The sequence below is a fragment of the Artibeus jamaicensis genome, unplaced genomic scaffold, assembly GCF_021234435.1.
Source record: "Artibeus jamaicensis isolate MK-2021 breed Jamaican fruit bat unplaced genomic scaffold, CSHL_Jam_final scaffold_2375, whole genome shotgun sequence".
In the NCBI taxonomy this organism is placed as follows: domain Eukaryota; kingdom Metazoa; phylum Chordata; class Mammalia; order Chiroptera; family Phyllostomidae; genus Artibeus; species Artibeus jamaicensis.
Genome location: NW_026522032.1, coordinates 780,003 through 800,188, shown reverse-complemented (window position 1 = coordinate 800,188; position 20,186 = coordinate 780,003). Strand labels below are relative to the sequence as shown.

Sequence of the window (20,186 nt, the reverse complement as noted above, 5' to 3'; positions counted from 1 at the left end):
TCGAACCAGCGACCTTTTGGTTCACAGGACGGCACTCAATCCACTGAACCACACCAGCCAGCTGAGAGCCCCCTAACTCTTGCAGTTCTATGGAACTACTGAGAGGACCAATGTGCAAGATCCTTTCCTAGACAATCATCTTGCTTCCACATGGGCTACTTCCATATATAAATCTTAGCACTTTGGAAAATGAGCTGGTCACAACAGTAAGTTATTTTCTGATGCTTTTATTCTAGAACATGCAATTTAACTACATGAAAATGGGGCCTGAGAAAACAGATACAAAAACTGAAAAGTTTAACTATAATTGAAACATTGAACATCTCAGGCCATGCTCCTCCTCTTCCAGCAGTCTTCAGTTCTTCTTCATGAAATAGTGAGACCTTTTCTTTTTATCCAGTGCTTGGGCCAGCTCACCATACAGAACATGAATCTGGGAAAGAGATTAGCAAATAGATTTCTTCAGGGGAAAGGATATGTGGGAAAGCCTCCCCAACCCATGGTGATGGCACAGGAGTCTAACCTACACTCAAACCACACTGGGGCAAAAATACAGTACTCACTTGGGGAAGGGGGGGCCCATCACACTAGGTCCATTTTTTAGGGACAGGCAGCTATCACATGGGATAAGGTACTTAAAGCATAAATGATTCTTTTTTTAAAAGATTTTATTTATTTATTTTTAGAGAAAGGGGAAGGGAGGAAGAAAGGGAGAGAAACGTCACTGTGTGGTTGCCTCTTGGGTGCCCCTGACTTGGGGGTCTGGCCCACAACCCAGGCATGTGCCCTGACTGGGAATGAAACCAGTGACCCTTTGGTTGGCAGGCCAGTGCTCAATCCATTGAGCTATACCAGTCAGGGTGCATAAATGATCCTTTGCTCCTACTTAGCAACAAGTCTTTTTCTCCACCAAGCCTCTCCTGGTTAGCTTAATGGCCCAGAAGCCTACAACTCAGAAGAGCTCCTGGAGAAAATGCCTTTTCGGACAGTCACAGAGGCCAGCACTTCCCTGCATGCACTTGGCACGGAGAGGGATACATCTTTCCAGCACTCACTCTGGGTATTCGTCTTAATTAGACTCCATCCACTGTCCCTAAGTTTCTGACAATTCTTCATCCTTCCTGGTTTTCACTCTGAGAAATTACTGGCTACAGTCCCCTAAGCTAAGTTCCCCATGGAACCACTGACAGGAACAAACATCAAAATCCTTTTCCAGCCCAGGAAGGTAGCACCAAGGCCTTACTGAGAGGCCAGAGAGAAGCTCTCTGCCCTGGGTCATGCTGCCCCCCTTCTAGCCCTCTCCTTCCTTACTTGAGTTTCATAGATTCTCTTGAGGGAGCCAAGGTGGTCAACAAAACGCAGTGACAGGCCACACCACTTTTCGGCAGACAGATACTTTTCATGGGTGTACATGAATATTCCAGTATTCCAAGATATGATCATCAGCCAGAGAACTTCCATTTCCGGGTAGCCTTCCTGAAATGCAAGAAAAGTGTCTTTACTGTCACCATCAGGGACTGTATGGGTGCTGCATCCCACTGTTGGGAAATAATGGGTGCTCTGCTAACACCAAAGAGGGAGGCATAGCCTCCACAAGCAATCCTGTGCTCCTGGAGTGCAGGAGAAGAGCACTTAGGAGCTTTGTCAGCTGTACAATGGTCTGGGTCAGGCCTCATGAAGCAACATAAACTAAAGATGCAATGAGGCCTTCCTGGACTGACCTGCTCTCCCTGAGCAGGAGAAAAACCTGTGTCCCGCTTGGGGCTTCCCTTGGCGCTGTCCTCGGTCAATGATCTCCCCAGTACCTTACCTCTGATTTTCAAAGAAGGCTGTCAAGAGGTATTTTTATTGAATCTCTTAATTTCCTTGACCTGAATCCGTCTGTGTTTGGAATAGGAATTGCATGAATCTTTATTTTTACTTATTTTAGAGAGAGGGAAGCAGAGGGAGACACAACGGAAGAGAAATATTCACGTGCTGAGCCATTATAGGGGGAAAAAAAGAAAAAATATTCATGTGCAAGAGAAACATTAATAGGTTGCTCTCCTACACGCCCAATGGACCCACAGCCCAGGCATGTGCCCTAACCAGGAATTAAACCTGTGACCTTTTGCTTTGCAGGATGACAACCAACCCACTGAGCCATGCTGGTCAGATTTTAATATTTATTTTTTTAACAGAGAGAGAGAGAGACAGAGAGAGAGACAGAGAGATTTATTTTAAGGAATTGGTTCACACAATTGTGGGGACTGGCAAGTTTGAAATTTGTAGGGTAGGCCAACAGGCTGGAAATTTAGGCAGGATTTGTTTGTTACAATCTTTAAAAAAAAATAAGTTATTTATTTGAGGGGAAGGGAGGGAGAAAGAAAGAGAAAAACACAGATGGGCTGCCTCTTGTATGTGGCCCAAGCAAGGACCAAACCCACAACCCAAGCTTGCACCATGACTGAGCGACCCTTCACCTTGCAGAATGATGCCCAACCAATTGAGCCACACTGACTGGAGCTCTACATTACCGTCTTGAGGCAGATTTCCTTCTCCAGGAAACTCAGTTCTTGCCATAACCAAGGCAAAAATTGGTTATGGAGGGTAATCTGCTTTGCTAATATCAACTGACTGTAATTTTTAAAAAGATTTTATTTATTGATTTTAGACAGAGAGGAAGGGATAAAAGAGAAACATCGATGCGTGGTTGTGTCTTGTGTGCCCCCTACCAGGAACCTGGACTGCAACCCAGGCATGTGTCCTAGACTGGGAATCGAACTGGCAGTCCTTTGGGTCACAGGCTGGTACTCAATCCACTGACTCAAACCAGCCAGGGCTGATTGTAAATTTTAATAAATATTAATATTTGGTGTTGATAAAATCTATCTGACTATGAAAAAAGGGTACATTTCTAATATGGTCCCTTTGCCTTACGTCTTTAATATGGCTGGTGAAAAGATTTTGCACTAGTGAAAAGGATTAGTCTAGGGAGCAACTTTCTCAGTTCTTGCATAGGAGATAGACACAAAGGGAACATCCATGTGCCCATTCCATGTTAAGGCCTTCATCTACACTCTGGGTCTCAGGTCCCTGAAAGGGGAAATGCGACAGGTGACTTGGCATCTTGGCTGTAATTCACTCATTGGGATGTATTAAAAATTCCTATGCAGAAAACACTATGAGAATGAGGGGGCTGAGAGGGACAAGACAAAGCTTTTATCCTAAAGGACACAAAGTACCTTTGGGGAGGGTGACAAGATATCCACGGGTGATGAGGACTACAACGCGGTGTGTGACTAAGAGCTAGTCAGAGCAACACAGGCATTAGGTGTTCCCGTTCAGTAAAAGAAATGAGCATTAGGTCAGCACGGTCAGAAGAGGTCTAGTTTCTCTACTTAAAATGCCACCCCCATACCTATCCACTTGGTAAACCTCTATTTTTTCTTCGAACTTACAAGCAGAGTTAATTACTTTTGTCTGTTCCCATAGCAAGTATTACATTCTTCTAACACAACTTAGCAAGTTTGTTTTTTATCCTAATCAGAGGCCGTGCTTTACTGATTTTAGAGACAGGAGAAGGGAGGCAGAGAGGAAGAGAAGCATCAATTGTGAGGGAGAAAAATTGATCAATTGCCTCTCCTACGTGCTGCAACCAGGGTAGGAACCCACAACTGAGGTATGTGCCCCGACCGGAAATCCAACCCGCAGCCTTTTGGTGTACAGGATGACACTCCAATTGGTCACACCGGCCAAAGCACAACTTATCAGGTTGTTTTGAAACTGTTTATACATCTATCTCCTGCAGACTGTTGATCTCCTTGAGGCACAGAAATTTTGCATGTTCATCTTTGTATCCACAGAACCTAATACTGTTCCTGGCACATGACGGGGGCACAGTAGTTGTTTGCTGAATGCATGAATCAACGAATGAACAAATGAAACGATAGCTAGTCAAATGCAACCTACTCTGTGAGGCTTTCCCTGTCTGCAATGTATCATTCCCACCACTTCATTCCTCTGGCACTTTGTTCACAGCACTACAGTACAACGGCGCTTATAACATTGTGCAGTCTGTCTCCTCCACTAGGCTGGGAGTTTCCTTCACGGCACAGTGTTATCTACCTTTCTATACTCACAGGCCGGCACAGCGTCCAACAGTGAGATTTTAACAGAATGAACAAATGACTGAACACACAAACATGGTCTTTGGGTAAATAAGATCTAGATATACAGAGGTTGTAGGAAATGTCCAGAATAGGCAAACAGATAGAGATAGAAAGCAGATTGGTGGTTGCCAGGGGTTGGGAGAGGGAGTAATGGAGAATCACTACTAATGGTTATGGGCTTTCTTTTTGGGCTGATGTAAATGTTCTGGAATTAGATACTGGTGATAGTTGCACAATTTTGTGAATGTACTGAATGGACTTGTATACTTTAAAATGGTAAATTTTATGGTATATGAATTCTGTCAATAAAAATTACAAATATATAGACATACAGAGCAAGAGAAGGGCATTCCATACAGGCACAACAGAATAAATTAAAACTTGGATTGTGCCTGAGACTGAGCATATCTCAGGGAGACTAATAGTTATTTGGCCTAAGCAGACAATTTATGTAGGGCAGTTCATTGGAAATAGGACTAGAAATGTAAGAGGGGGTGACCTCAGCATTTCCTAAATGCTTTTTCTCACAACATGAGCGTTACGTAAAATGCTAACAGATGGTCATAAAATTAGGGTTCTTGAGTTAAATTATGTTTTAGAAATATTGCATTCTGTATATACCCCTTTGGAGCACTGTAATGCATATTAGTTCATGAAGTTTTGGGAAATATTACAGCAAAGAAACTGTATAACTTTGTTTAATCCAGGGTACTGACATTTTGTATAATACAATTTGTGAAATACTGGGCAGGAATATAAAGGGTTTTGTATTATAAGTCACAGATCTTGGAATTTCTTCCGCTGGTAATGAGAAGTCACTAAAACTTTATGAGAAGGTAAGTGATACGATAAAATTGAAGCTTTAATGAGATTGAAATGCCAGTGGTGTTTAGAATACACCCAGGTGAGAGAAAACACAGGCAGCAAGATCTGTTTAAATGTTATAAGTCTAAAGATGAAGTGATGAGGGTCAGAGCGAAAACAGTGACTATGGAAAGTGAAACATGAAAGAAACAAGACAACCTGGTAACTTACTGGATATGAAGAATGTAAGCTAGGTCAACGACAAACACCATATAATCTCACTTATATGTGGAGTCTCATGAACAACATAAACTGACAAATAGAAACAGGCATGGACACATGGAACAGACTGACAGCTGTCAGAGGGGAGGGGATGGGGGACTGGATGAAAGAAGGGGAAGGGATCAGCCAAAGAACATACATTCATGACCCATAGACACAGACAACAGTGTGGGGATGGCCAGAGGGAGGGGGTGGGGGGCTGGACAAAGGGGAGGGACGGAGACATCTGTAATAGCATGAACCATGAAACAATAAAAGAGAAAATGGCTTTAAAGTACATAGTTTGAATGGCTGCGAGAATGCTCATACTGGTGAAGAAGAAACTGGAAAGCAATGCTTCTAGGGATTAGGCTTTTCTTAGGGTTCCTGAAGTGAATATTGTGTACATCAGCTTTACTGAGATATAATCCACACACCACACACTTTACCTAGTTAAAGTGTACAATTCAGTGTTTTTTTGTATATTCACACGGTCCTGCAACCATCACCACAATCAGTTTTAGAACATTAACATCCCCCTGAAAGGAAGCCCTGGGACCATTAGCAGTCACTCTTTATTTCTCCCAGAAATAAAGAATGCAAAATCTGAGATAACTAATACACTGGAAGGAATAAACAGAAGGCTACATGAAGCAGAGGATTGAATCAGTGTTTTGGAAGACAAGGTAGGAAAAAAAATCAGGCAGAGCAGCAAAAAGAAAAAAGAATTTTAAAAAAATGAGGAGAGCTTAAGAAACATCCTGGACAACATGAAGTGTAACAACCTCCATATTATGGGAATACCAGGAGGAGAAGAGAGAGAGCAAGGGATCAAGATCATCCATCCTAAGTGAGTGGATAAAACAACTATGGGACATTCACACATTGGAATTCTACTCTGCTGTAAAAAAGAAGAAAATTTTACCCTTTGCAACAGTATGCATGGAGCTGGAGAACATTGTGCTAAGTGAAACAAGCCAGTCAGAGAAAGAGAAATACCATAGGATCTCACTCTTATGTGGAATCTAACGAACAAACTGAACTAACAAGTGAAACTGAGACAGACTCATAGATAGAGAGCAGATGACAGCTATTTGGTGGGGAGAGGGAAGAGGGTGGAGGGACTGAACAAGAAAGAAAAAGGACTCATGGACATGGACAACAGGGTAGTGGTTGCTAGGAGGAGAGTATTATAAGGGGACAAATGGCAATGGAAAAATATAATAACAATTATATATTAAAAAGTATAAATGACCCATGGACATGGAAAACAGGGTGGGGAATGACTGTGGGAGTGGAGGCTGGGTGGGGCAGGGAAGAACAATGGGGAGAAATTGGGACAAATCTAATAGAACAACAATAAAAAATTTTAAAATAAAAATACAAAATAACCCAAAATGTTAGGTAGTACTGCCATTTTGACCTAATCCATAGTATACTTATACGTATTAGAAAATTTTTACTATCAACTAATTACATTTCATAAACCCAGGAAAATTTGGTAGTGTATGATTTATTTACCTTAAAATTCATATGAGAAAGCATTATTCTATATAACTTCTTTTTTAAGTACATTTTAAGTACATTATGTTATTACAGTTGTCCCAAATTTTCACCCTATACTCCCCTATGCCTGGTACTTCTCCTCCATCTGGCATTTCCTCCCCCACTGGGTTCATGTCCATGGTAGGCATATAAGTTTTTTGGCCTCTCCATTTTCTATACTATTCTTAATGTCCCCCTGTCTATTCCATACCTACCAATTATGCTTTTTAGTCCCTGCACCTTTTCCCCCATTCTCCCTCTCCCTCCTCCCAGCTGATAACCCTCCAAATGATCACCATACCTATGATTCTGCTCCTGTTCTGGTCTTTTGCTTATTTTTTAAAATTTAGTTGTTGACAGTTGTGAATATTTTGCCTTTTTAACTTTCATAGTTTTGATCTTCTTTTTTGTAAGTCCCCTTAATATTTCATGTAATAATGTCTTGGTGGTGATGAACTCCTTTAGTTTTACCTTGTCTAGGAAGCACTTATCTGCCCTTTCATTCTAAATGAAAGCTTTGTTGGATAGAGTAATCTAGGTTTTATGTTCTTGTTTTTCCATCACTTTGAATACTTCTTTCTAACCCCTTCTTGCCTGCGAAGTTTCTTTTGAGAAATCACCTGATAGTCTTATGGGAACTCCTTTGTAGCTAACTCTCTGTTTTTCTCTTGCTGCTTTTGAGATTCTCTATCTTTAACCTTTGGCATTTTAATTATGATGTGTCTTCGTGTGTTCCTCTTTGCATCCAACTTGTTTGGGACTCTCTGTGCTTCCTGAACTTGTACATCTACTACCTTTGCAGGTTGGGGAAGTTTTATTTCGTTATTTTTTTCAAGTAAGTGTCCAATTTCTTGCTCTTCCTCTTCTCCTTATGGCATCCCTATGATTTGATGTTGGCATGTTTGAGATGTCCCTGAGTTGTCTTCTACTATCCTTGTTTTTTTTAAAACTCTTATTTCTTCTTTCTGTTCTGATTTAATGTTTATTTCTTCCTTATGTTCCAAATTGTTTATTTGAATCCTGGCTTCCTTCTCTTTACTGTTGGTTCTCTGTAGATTTTTCTTTATTTTACTTAGTGTAACCTTCATTTCTTCCTTTATTTTATTGCTGTATTCAGTGAGTTCTTTTGAGTATTCTGATCACCAGTGTTTTGAACTCTGCACCTGATAGGTTAGCTATTTCTGTTTCATTTAGTTCTTCTGGGGGTATTGTTCTATTCTTTCATTTTGGCCATATTTGCCTCCTCAATTTGGTGAGACTTCTCTGTATTAGGCAGAGCTGCTTTGACTCCCTGTCTTAGTAGTGTGGCCTAGTGTAGAAAAGGCATCTGAAAATTATCTGGGGTGGAACCTTAGGTAATCTCCAGGGTGGGGCAACCTGCTTCAATGCTTTGTGGCTTTGTGTGTGGGGAGGGTTCGAAAAGGAGACTGTGACCCTGCCTGGCTTCTGAAGGTTTGCCTGGCACTTGCCCTTGTTTCCAGTCACTCATCCACTCCCTGTATGGCACTGATGCTTTTCCAGCTGTTGCCCTGGTGTTGAATCCCAGAGTGGGTGGGGTTTTGTCTGTTTTAAGACCATGTGGGCCCTTTCAATGGTTTCCTGAAAATCCAGCAGTTTCTTCCACCACTCCAACCCCCACTGGTTTTCACAGCCAGAAGTTATAGGGATTTATCTCCCTGGGCCGTGTGGTCTGGCCTGGGGCTGGGATCGCTTGCTCCCAAGGCATCCCTCCTGATTTTTATCTGCCACATGTGGATGTGGGACCACCCATGCCCGTTTTACCACCACAGCCACCTCTCTGTGCCACACCCCGTCCCCTCGCCTCTCCACCTGTCTCCATGTCTCTGCCCTTGCTATCCATCTGTGATGTTTGTGGATTCCTTAAATCTTTCATTGTTGGACTTCTATACAGTTAGGTTTTCTAACAGCTCTGGGTGTTATCTGTTATGAGATTTAGTTGTAATTCTTTTTGTGGATGTGCAAGAAGGCGAAGAGCACCTATTTATGCCTCCATCTTGACCCTGTAGCCTTTTCATAATTTCTAATCTATAATACAGTTCATATCCTTAAAATTAGCAGAAAGTGTAATCTCACTGCTGGACTTACGGTGTAGCTAAGAAAGCTCAAAGTGTCATCAAAAAAGCTCCAAAGTTCTTCAATGGGACAGATTTCTTCCTTTGGCACCCCTTCTGGCACCAGCAGGTTAACCAACTTGCGCATGCAGTTGCTGAAATCAAAGAGAAAAAATGTATCCCATAAGGAAATAAATCATGGCTAAGGAAGGGCTAACCAATAAATCATGGTTCCATGGCTAAGGTAAGTAAAATCTGGATCCCATCCCAGACTAAGAGCTTCAAAACAGGTCTGATCTTTACCCAATTTGATCTGGCCCCCAACCTCAGAAGATAGATTTTTGAAGCTGTAAAAGGGGATGACCAACCCTTCCTTTCATTATGGTAGTCCTTCACTTTTTTTTGGAGTTTGCTACACTGTGGAGTTATGGCTGTTTACTATATTTTATGAGTTGGTTGAATCTATATGCACTTTATAGTATCTTGTGACATTTTCAAACAGGCAAGCGCACTGGGATTGAAATTGGAAATAATTCCAGGAGAACTGTCTCTCAAATCTCAGAAGAGGAAGACTTGAATGATATTTTCCAGAGAAAAATCACATAAAGTCTATTCTTACACATTCCTAAGCATAGAAAACACAAAATCTCCAATAAATAATAGGTCATATTATGCATAGCATTTACTGGCCCTTAAAAAAAAGTGCTTTAGAAATTCTGTGGCAAATATAGCAAAATGTTAGTTAACATTTGTTAAACTTTGGTGGGGGATGCATTGTTGTCTGTTATATTAATCTCTGCCTGCATTCGGCATATTTTAAGTAATTTTAGTATATACATACTCACACAAAGAAGCAACTTTCTATCTCTTTTCCTCCTTTGGGAAAACCAGACTCCTTGCCTTGGCTAATTAAGTCTTAGTCCATAACACAACCCTGAATGTGGAGCTGTTCTGAAGGCTTTTCAGTTCAGGAGTTACAGGAGCGCCCCAGTCATTTTTTTTAAACAGGCCAGTGGAGTATGATCGATGATTACTGTTCATTTGGCTATCAGAAGGCCTGCATACAGTGCTGAATTATAATTACTAACCTGTATCTCATAACATCCAGTGTTTCCTTCTTTCTGTATATCCATAAAGCCCGCTTTAAGGCATTTACAGCAATGGAAGGATAGTAGGCAGGCGTTTCCAATGCTAAAGCTACAGGAAGGGAAGAAAGAAGGTTATGAATATAGTAATCCCATCCATTATAGTTTCCGTCCCAGGCTACAACTTCCTTTGTCTAACAGAGAAATTAACACACACACACACACACACACACACACACACACACACACATCTTATAAAATGATGAGTCCATGGTGACTTTCAGAAATAGCTTCTACTTTCTAGACAGAGTAACACAGTAGGATGACCAGGTTATATCTTTCATTCAGCAAATATCACCAGAAAATCTATTGTTTCTCTGACCCTGCCCATAGTAATATAGGTGACGCAATAATCTCACAAACCAGAGTCAAGGAGGGACACAGTAAGACAGAAACAGAAAACAGATCAGTAAAAGGGCACTAGTCAAAAATGGATTTATACTACAATCTACTGCTTTTTTGTCTGATACTAAAAAGAGGAAACAGTTGACATGAGAGTGAGTGTCCAAGATAACAGACACTAAAACTTCCAGATGCATTTACCAGGCCTCTGGAATTGGAATTCCTTTATACGATGAGCAGTGGCAACCATCACATGACCCATAAAGAATATACCATCTGCCCCATGTCTCTGGGACTTCTGCCTTCAGAAGATAAGGAAAGGCAAATATGACTTTTGTTCATTCAGAGCTACCTATGAACCACACACAGGCTCCCACGGAGGGTGAGAGTTAAAAAGAAGAGATAATTAGGTTGTTTCTTGCAGCATATCCCTACAGAAGTTTGGGGCCCCCAAATACCACTTACAGCCCAACCAGAAATTTGGGAGTGGCAATTGTGTTAACATATTACCAATATTTCTCAGCATACTTTAATAAATTGCTTCAATTCCAACACCTTTGATTAATGAAGCAGTCATTTATCATTTCTAGCTAGCTAAGCAGAACTAAGTTTTGAGTCCCCCCCTTGTATAGTTACAGACCTCAATTCCCCATGTAGAATAAATAGGAGCACCTATTGTAAGCAATGCACTTAGTAAGGGTTTATAATAAGTACTGTACAACAAATCTAAGTAATTATTCTTTATGATCCTGAGGAGCTTGTAATCTTATATAAAGAAAAAGGTAATGCTTAAATAATTATAATACCAAATGGTTCAAGAATGCCATTAGAGGAAGAAAAGCAGAGTGCTATGAGGAAATGTAGAGAGAACAGAGAAGAGAAATAAAAATTTAGTGCAATTTAAAGGGGTACTAGCCTTCCACAATCATAAATTTTGATTTATGCAGAAATCATAAATTTCTCTTACCTGCAATGGTTTCTAGTGTTCTGCTTCCCAAATGAGGCAGTTCCCACACTGGTTCCAGGAAGCTTTCCAGTAATGGATCATTCCTTTTGGCTTTAATTTCAAATTCATATAGCAGAAGCAATGTCTCACATGGATCATTGGAGAAGTCCCCTACGAAAGAGGCAAAAATGCATTTCATTATTCTCTCCTATTCTAATCTCTCTTCTGGGAAGAGTTCCTTGTTGAATAAAATTAATTTTACTTACAATTTGAAGGCTATTCCAACTTCTGTGGACATATTTTTTACATTTTTAAGTCTGTAAATTCATCAATACTTTACATACCCTGTATTGTGATCATTAGCATTGCCCATATTTTCCCAAATGATTGCCGTGATATTCTTAAACAGCCTGAAAATGTCCTGCTGTTGTCTAATTCAAATCCATTGTTAACATGTCTCACTTTAATGACTGAGGTAACCAGAAGATACAGGGTTGTATAAACTAACTGTGGTTTTATTTTAAGGAAAGGAAAGCTTGCAAATTGTTCCATTTAGTCAGTCAACAATATTTCCTGGGTATCAGCATGGACAAAATTTTGTATCAGGGGGCATGTACCATACTATGTAGGATGGTTTTCATTCACCCTGGTACACTGAACTTTTTTTAAAAAGCATTGAGGTCTAGTATACATGTGATAAACTGAATGAGGTGCATTGATGTGAAACAGCTTGATATATTTTTATATATGTTTCAGTCCATATAACCGCTACCCAGATCGTGATATAGAGTACTTCAAAACTTGTGTTTCTTTCCAGTCAATACTACTTGAGCAGAAGAAACAACTATTTTGACTTTATCACTACTGATTGTTATTACCTGTTCTTGAATTTCATTGCTGGTACATAGACACATTATTGCACTTTTCTTTAACAACTGAAAATCAATTAATGTCATACATCATATCAATATAATAGGCAGAAGCTAAATGATGATCTCAATAGAGTCAAGAAAGCATATGAAAAAAATCCAACATCTTTTCCTGAGAAAAACAATGTTGTTTCTTGGTTCCTAGTACATAGCTCCTAGAATTCTTGTAATTTCCTGGGTGATAGAAATGTTTTCTATTCTACTGAGGTCACTCTGAGTGGGCTCCTGGATGGCTCCTACATGAGGACTAGTCACTGCAAATATCAAATTGTGATTAGAAGCTTAGAATTTTCAGCCCCACACCCCATTCTCTTTAGAAGAAAGACGGGCTGGAAGTGGAGTTAATGACCTATCATGCCTGTATGATGAAGCCTCCATGAAAATACCACAAATACAGGGTATGGAAAGCTTCTGGATTGGTGAACTCCTGGAGGTGCTGGATTGGTGAACGCCAGGAGAGAGCGTGGAAACTCCATACCCTCCTCCCACATACCTCTCCCTGTGCATCTCTTCCATCTGGATGTTCATCTGTATCCTTCATCACATCCTTTGATAGTAAACTGGTAAACATAAAATGTTTCCCTGAATTCTGTGAGCCACTCTAGCAAATTGATTGAACCCAAGGTGAGAGTTGTTGGAACCTCCAGTCTATAGCTGGTTGGTCAGAATCCCAGGAGACAATCTGGACTTGCTACTGGCATCTGAAGTGGGAATGAACCCATGAACTGTGGGATCTAATGCTGTCTTTGGGTAGACAGTGTCAGAATCAAGTTGAATTGTTGGGCACCCAGCTGGTGTTGCAGAGAATTGCTTGGTGTGGAAAAAATTTTCCATACATTTAGTGACCAGAAATGTCAGAAGTGAAGTGTTCTCCATGAAGGCAAAGGAGACACACAAGACAGACACAGGAGTAGAAAAAAGACTTTTACGTTTTTGTTCTTTAGGTTTGATATAACCTAACAATAAAAAAGACAAAGAAGCCAATGAAATAAGGAAAGGGCTTGGCAGGCAAGTCCTTTTTTTCCAAAAAAAGATACATAAATGACTAATAAACACATGAAAAGATACCCAAGATCATCAGTCATTAGGGAAATGTAAGTGAAACCACAATAAAATAGCACTTTATTCTCACTAGGATGGCTAAAATCCAAAAGACAATTATGTGGCAAGTGGTGGCAAGGAGGTGGAGAAATGAGAACTCTCATTCAGTGCCTGTGGAAATGTAAAATGGTGCAGCTACTGTGGAAAACAATGCACATTTCTGCAATAAGTGAAATGTACAATTATTGTATGACCCAATAATTCTATTACTAGATATAGACCCCCCAAAATTGAAAGCAGGGACTCTTGTACACCAATATTCATAGCAGCGTTATTCACAATAGCAAAAAAGATGGAAGCAGACCAAGTGTCTATCAACAGATGAATTGATGAGCAAAATGTGGTATATACAATGAAATATTATTCAGCCATAAAAACAATGAGGTACTGATATGTGACCACATGGTTACACCTTGAGAACACTATGCTAAGTGAAATAAGCCAGTCGCCCAAGGACTAATATTGTGTAGTTCCACTTAAATGAAATATCAGGAAGAGGCAAAATCACAGAGACAAAAAAGTACATTAGAGGTTAATAGGGGCTGGGAGAAAGGGAATGAGAAGTTACTTTCTTAAAAAATTTTATTGCTGACACTATTACAGATGTATCCATTCCCCACCCCTGTTTGCCCACTTCTACCCAGGCCTCGCTGCCCCATCCTTGTGGCCATCCCCACACTGTTGTCTGTGTCTATGGGTCATTATGCACGTAATTTATTTGGCTGATCCCTTCACCTCCTTTCATCCCCACTCCCCTCTTCCCACTGAGATCTGTCACTCTGTTCCAAGTATTCACACCTCTGTTTTTATTTTGTTCATTAGATTCCACATATAAGTGAGATCATATGGCATTTGTCTTTCACCACCTGGCTTACTTCACTTAGCATAATAATCTCCAGGTCCATCCATGCTGTAGCAAAAGGAAAGATTTTCTTCCTTTTTATGGCTGTGTAGTATTGTATTGTATAAACATACCATAGCTTTTTTATCCACTCATCTACTGATGGGTACTTGGGCTGTTTCAAGGTTCTGGTGGCTATTGTAAATATGGCTGCTGAAATGGGTTAATCTCCAAAGTATATAAAGAACTTATACAACTCAACACCAGGAAAACAATCCAATTAAAAAAATGGGCAAAGGACCTGAATAAACACTCTCCAAAGAGGATATACAGATGGCCAATAGACATATGAAAAGATGCTCAATGTCACTAAACATCACAGAGACACAAATTAAAAGCACAATTAAAAGCACAAAGAGATACCATCTTATAGCTGTCAGAATGCCTACCACCAATAAATCAACAAGCAAGTGCTGGCAAGGTTTGGAGAAAAGGGAAGGAACCCTGATGCACTGCTGATGGGGATGCAGACTGGTGCAGCCACTGTGGAAAACAGTATGGAATTTCCTCAAAAAACTAAAAATGGAACTGCTTTTTGACCCAGTGATCTCACTTCTGGAAATTTATCCAAAGAAACCCAAAACATTAATTCAAAAGAATATATGCACCCTTATGTTCATTGCAGTGTTATTTACAACAGCCAAGATATGGAAGCAGCCCAAGTGTCTATCAGTAGATGAGTAGATATAAAAGTTGTGGTACATTTACCCAAAGTAGTCCTATTTGGCTGTAAAAAAGAAGAAAATTTTATCCTTTGTGACAGCATAGATGAACCTAGGGAAAATTATGCTAGGAGAAATAAGCTAATCAGAGAAAGACAAATACCATATGATTTCACTCATATGTGAAATTTAATGAACAAATTGAACTAACAAGCAAAATCGAGACAGACTCAGAGAAAGCAAGCTGACAGCTCTGGATGCCACCGTGGCAGGGGCTGAAAGGATGGAGGGACTGAGCAAAAATGAAAAAGAGCTCATGCACATGGACAACAGTGTGTTGACTGCGGTGGGGAGGGGTGGAGGTAGAAGAGGATGTAAGAGGGATAAATGGTAATGGAAAAAACACAACAAAAATGAACAATAAAAAAATGAAAACGACAGACCAATAATTTAGAATTATTAAAAAACAAAATTCATCGACATTTAAAAAATAAAAACACTATGACTAAATAAGGTTTGTTCAAGAAATGCAATGATGACTTAATTTGAGGACATCTACTATAATTCAAAATATTAATTCTGAAAAGACATGTAATTCATTAATGGTCTATCGATTTTTTTAAATTCTAACTAAAACAGGAACAGATGGACACAATATTAAAAAATCTACCTAAGCCTAATAGCCATACCATCCTCAGTAAAGAAACAGGAATAAGCTACTATGTAACTTTAAAATATTTACTACTATTTTGATTACTATTTTATAACAAAATGTTAGCAGTATCTGATGTCAGGATTGTGGTTTGGAAGACTGTTTAGCCTATATTTAGTCGGCATTAAAAGTTGATTAAATTAGACAATTAGAGCAATAATGTCATATATATTCAACACCATATTTGTATAAAGAGCGAAGTAAAAAATATTTTTACTCCAAGCAGTGTGCCAGGGAGTCAAAATACAGACATACAGCAGGGAAAAATTAGTTCTAAAAAATTTTTTTGATTGTTTATCAAGTTCTGCAGTGGCACAAATTTCTGCTGATAAGAGACTAAGTTCTTCAGGTTTCAAACACCCTTTATATAACTGCATTACCACACTCCCGGTTCCCACTATACCTTTTTGTTTCAGGACAGTCCAGATGTCTCTGCATTCATGGATCTGTTCAAGTGCACGATTCAGAAATTTGGCCTATTTGGCAAAAATGAACAACAAAATTAGTTTCAACTAAACAGAACTTTAACCAAATTAATATAATCTTGACATTGTTCTCATGAAAAAACAGTTAAAAATAGAATGATAGTTTAAACTGAACATTTTAGAATTTCTATAGAAACATTAGCCTCTATTTGTACTTTTTCTTAATGTCCCAGGAAAATGAGGATTAAGTAGAAAATCTGAGCATTGTCAATTTTTTTAATAATCTAGGAGAGAAGAGAAGCACTTCCGGGATGGTGGTGTGAGGAGCTCCATGAAGCCTCTCCCCAACAAAACAACCATAACTGAAAATTACAAAACACGATCATGTAAAGTCTCAGGAAATTGGTTTAAGGGCATATAGTAAATCTATTCCAAGAGTCTACTAAGTCTCAGTAAGAACAGCGAGCACCTGTGGCAGTTTAGTCATGATATGCTCACCAGCACCCCCCTCAGTGTGATGTAAGTACTACTTTAAGTGAGTGTGGCCAAGAAGATGGGGTTCCCTCTATCCTTGGTCTCCATGCTAGGAATTCCCAGAAGGAGCACACTGTCATTACTTCTCATCTCTATTTCCCAGGTGTGTATTGCAGAAGCTCTATTATAAAACAAGCCCAAGTGAGAGGCCTGGAGCTCTGTCCCTCTACCCAGTGCCTACTGCATATCAGGCATAGCATCCTGAGAATACTAGGTCTCAACTTCCCTTTGCCTCAGCTTGCTTATAGGATAGGGTTTCCATGCTGGAGAGGTAAGCCAAGAATGTCAGGGACTATGACTCCTGGCCAGCCTTCCACTCACAGAGCTGTATTGTCACTTTGATAGAAATGAGCCACTGTCCCTGCCTCCAGCGACAAAGTAAGAGGTACAGAGTTTTTGCTCAGGAGGTAGGGCAGGCCATTAGAAGAGTGAGCTTTGTAGTTCTCCCTAAAAAGACTGACTTTAATTGGAACAGAGCATGGAAATGTTCCAGTCTAAGGGCACTATAAAAAAAAACCATAGAGATCTTAGTGTTGAACATTTAACAGGTGGCTGATAGCTCTATGATATCAACAAGCAAAACAGTAGACTAGCTCACAGTTTACAGAGAAAACCAGGGGAAGAAAAAACCTAAGAAGATCCCTTCTTCTTCAATTTCTGCTGAAGAGCGTTTTCAAACACACAGAGTCAGGACTAATATCTGGGAATACTACCAATGGAAGGCCATTTAGAAGCTTAACAGGCAGGTTAGGGAAAGAGATAGTAAAAAATGTCCTTGCTAAAAACCACTTTCATCCCTTTGGGGAAGAGGGGCCAGGGCAGCTATGCAGGCAGAGACTGTGCCCTCTGAGGAGTGATACAGCCGTGAGGAAAATAGACTTCAATGGATTAGCTCATGCAAGTCACCAAACAAGTTAATAAGCACATATTAACAACGACAAGCCCCCGAGGGGAATCAGTGTTCAAAGATGCTCCAATATATCATCTAAAATGTCCACTTTTCTACAAAAATGATGAGATATGCAAAGACAGGAATGTGTGACTCATATGCAGGAAAAAAACAGGCAACAGGAACTTACTTTGAAAAGGTGCAGATGTTGAACATAGCAGACACAGATTTCAAAGAATCTATTTTATTTTTTTCAAAGAATCTACTTGAAATATGTTCAAACAACTAAAGGAAACCACACAAAGAAAGAAGGTCTGATGACACTGCCTCAGCAAATACACCGTCTCAATAAAGAAGGCAATGGGATAACACATTTAACTTGATTAAAGAAAATAACAGTAAGCAAGAATCTAATGTCCAGCAAAACTATCTTTCAGAACTAAAAGCAAAATAAGGAAATTCCCAGATAGACAAAAGATGAGAGAATCTGTTGTTAGCAGAACCATTTTTACAAAAACAAACAAACAAACAAAACCTAAGAGAAGTTCTTCAGGCTGAAAGCAAGTGACATCAGATAGTAATTTGAATTTTGAAAAAGTCCACCAGTAAAAGTAATTGTGTAACTCTAGAAGACAATATAAAGATATATTTCTTCTGTCCTCTCTTAACTTTTATTTTTTTAAAGATTTTATTCATTTATTTTTAGAGAGAGGAGAAGGGAGAGAGACAGAGAAACATCAATGTGTGGTTGCCTCTCGTGGGGCCCTTACTGGGGACCTGGACCACAACCTAGGCACATGTCTTGACTGGGAATCGAAACAGCGACCCTTTGGTTTGCAGGCCAGTACTCAATCCACTGAGCCACAGCAGCCAGGACTGTCCTCTCTTAACTTTTAAAAGGCAATTGTATAAAACTATATAGAGGGTTTTACACCTAATAGATATCCATAGACTCCCACCAACCCAAGAAGAATACACGTTCTTCCAAAGCACATACAGCACTTTCTTCAGGATAGACCATATGCTAGGCCACCAAAGAAACTTCAAGTAAACTTAAAATATCTTAAAGTCTCACAAAGTATGTACTCTGACTACAGGGGGGAAAGATTAGAACAAGAAGAGAATAAACAATAGATTCTTAAATAAACAAGTCAAACAATCAAAATGAAAAGTATAAAATACTTTGAGATGAATAAAATGAAAAAATGCAACATGTCAAAACTAATGAGATACTGCTTATGCACTGTGCTATGGTCTGAATGTGTCCCTCCCAAATGGATATGTTAAAATCATAGCCCCCAAAGGTGAAGGTATTGGTAGGTCATGAATTGGGTTAGTGGATTTTATAAGAGATCTCTATGCCCTGCCTGGTGTGACTCAGTGGGTTGGGCATCATCCAGGTGGTTCCATTCCTGGTTGGGGCACATGCCTGGGTTGTGGGCCAGGTCCCTGGTTGGGGGCATGTGAGAGGCTGCTGATCTATGTTTCTCTTGCACATTGGTGTATCTCTCCCTCTCCTTCTCCCTCTCTCCCCTCTCTCTAAAGTAAATAAATATATTTTTAAATCCAAATAGACATTTTCCAAAGATATATAAATGGCAAATAAGCACATGAAAAGATGCTCAGCATGCTTTCTTTTGTCATTAGTTATAACATCATTAGTAATAACATCATTAGGGAAATGCACATCAAAACTGTAATGAGATAGTACTTCATATTCACTAGGATGACCATAATCTAAAGGATATAATAGCAAGTGGTGGCAGGGAGGCAGAGAAAGTGGAACCAACATTCATTGATGGTGGGAATGTAAAATGGCGCAGGTGCTCTGGAAAACAGTCTGGTAGTTCCTCCAATGATTAAACATAGAGTTACTATATGGCCGAGCAATTCCACTTCTAGGTATGTATACTCAAGAGAAATGAAAACACATGTCTACATGAAATTTGGACATGCATTATTCATAATATCTGAACACTGGAAAAACCTCAATATCCATCAATGAATGAATAGCTAAACAAACTATGATGTATTCATTCCATGGAATATTATTCAGCCATAAAAAAAGAAATGATGTATTGATCCAACCTACAACACGGAGAACCTAGAAAAATTACTGAAAAATTATAAAAGACTATAAATAGTATGACATTTACATGAAAAAATACATGGTGGTAGGGATGGAAAGTCACTGCTAATTGGTCAGGGATTTTTTATAGCGAAGGAAAAGTTCTAAAATTAGATTGTGTTAACAGTTGCACAACTCTGTCAATATGCTGAAAAACATTAAATTGTATACTTTAAATGAGTGAATTATAAGGTATGTGAATTTTACCACAAAAAGTCTGTTAAAAAAAATTCTAGGATGGGGGTCAGGATACCTTTCTGTAAAAGGCCACACAGTAAATATTTTAGCCTTTGCCAGCCACATAAACTCTCACATATTTTTCTGTATTTTAATTTATAACCTTTTACAAATGTAAAAACCATTCTTAACTCTCAGAGTATAGTAAAAGAGTCCACAGGCCTGATTTGGCCAGTTAGCAGTAGTTTATCCACCCCCGTTCTAGGAAAAAGATGTAGTTCCTTCATAAATTACAATTACTACACTTGTATATTTTTTAAAGCATCCTTCACTTCCCCTAACCTCATGCTCAAGAGAGTAGAGACAATGTTGGATAAGATTATGAAGGCTATCTGTAGTCCTTCATCATCCATTAATTTAAAAATATTCCAATTTATGAGGACTTAGAGAACAAGGAGTGGA

General features: G+C 39.4%; 1 protein-coding gene across 1 annotated transcript in view; it reads right to left on the bottom strand.

Moving 5' to 3' along the window:
- Positions 1 to 355: 355 nt before the first annotated feature.
- The window catches only part of TEX11 (testis expressed 11), a 118,552-nt gene continuing 98,721 nt past the window's right edge, over positions 356 to 20,186 (bottom strand). The window contains exons 24-29 of the mRNA XM_053656654.1: positions 15,975 to 16,047; positions 11,288 to 11,437; positions 9,922 to 10,030; positions 8,868 to 8,988; positions 1,312 to 1,476; positions 356 to 433 (exon numbers count right to left, since the gene is read on the bottom strand). Of these exons, the coding sequence (XP_053512629.1) occupies positions 356 to 433; positions 1,312 to 1,476; positions 8,868 to 8,988; positions 9,922 to 10,030; positions 11,288 to 11,437; positions 15,975 to 16,047 (696 nt within the window). The remainder of the gene's footprint in view (positions 434 to 1,311; positions 1,477 to 8,867; positions 8,989 to 9,921; positions 10,031 to 11,287; positions 11,438 to 15,974; positions 16,048 to 20,186) is intronic.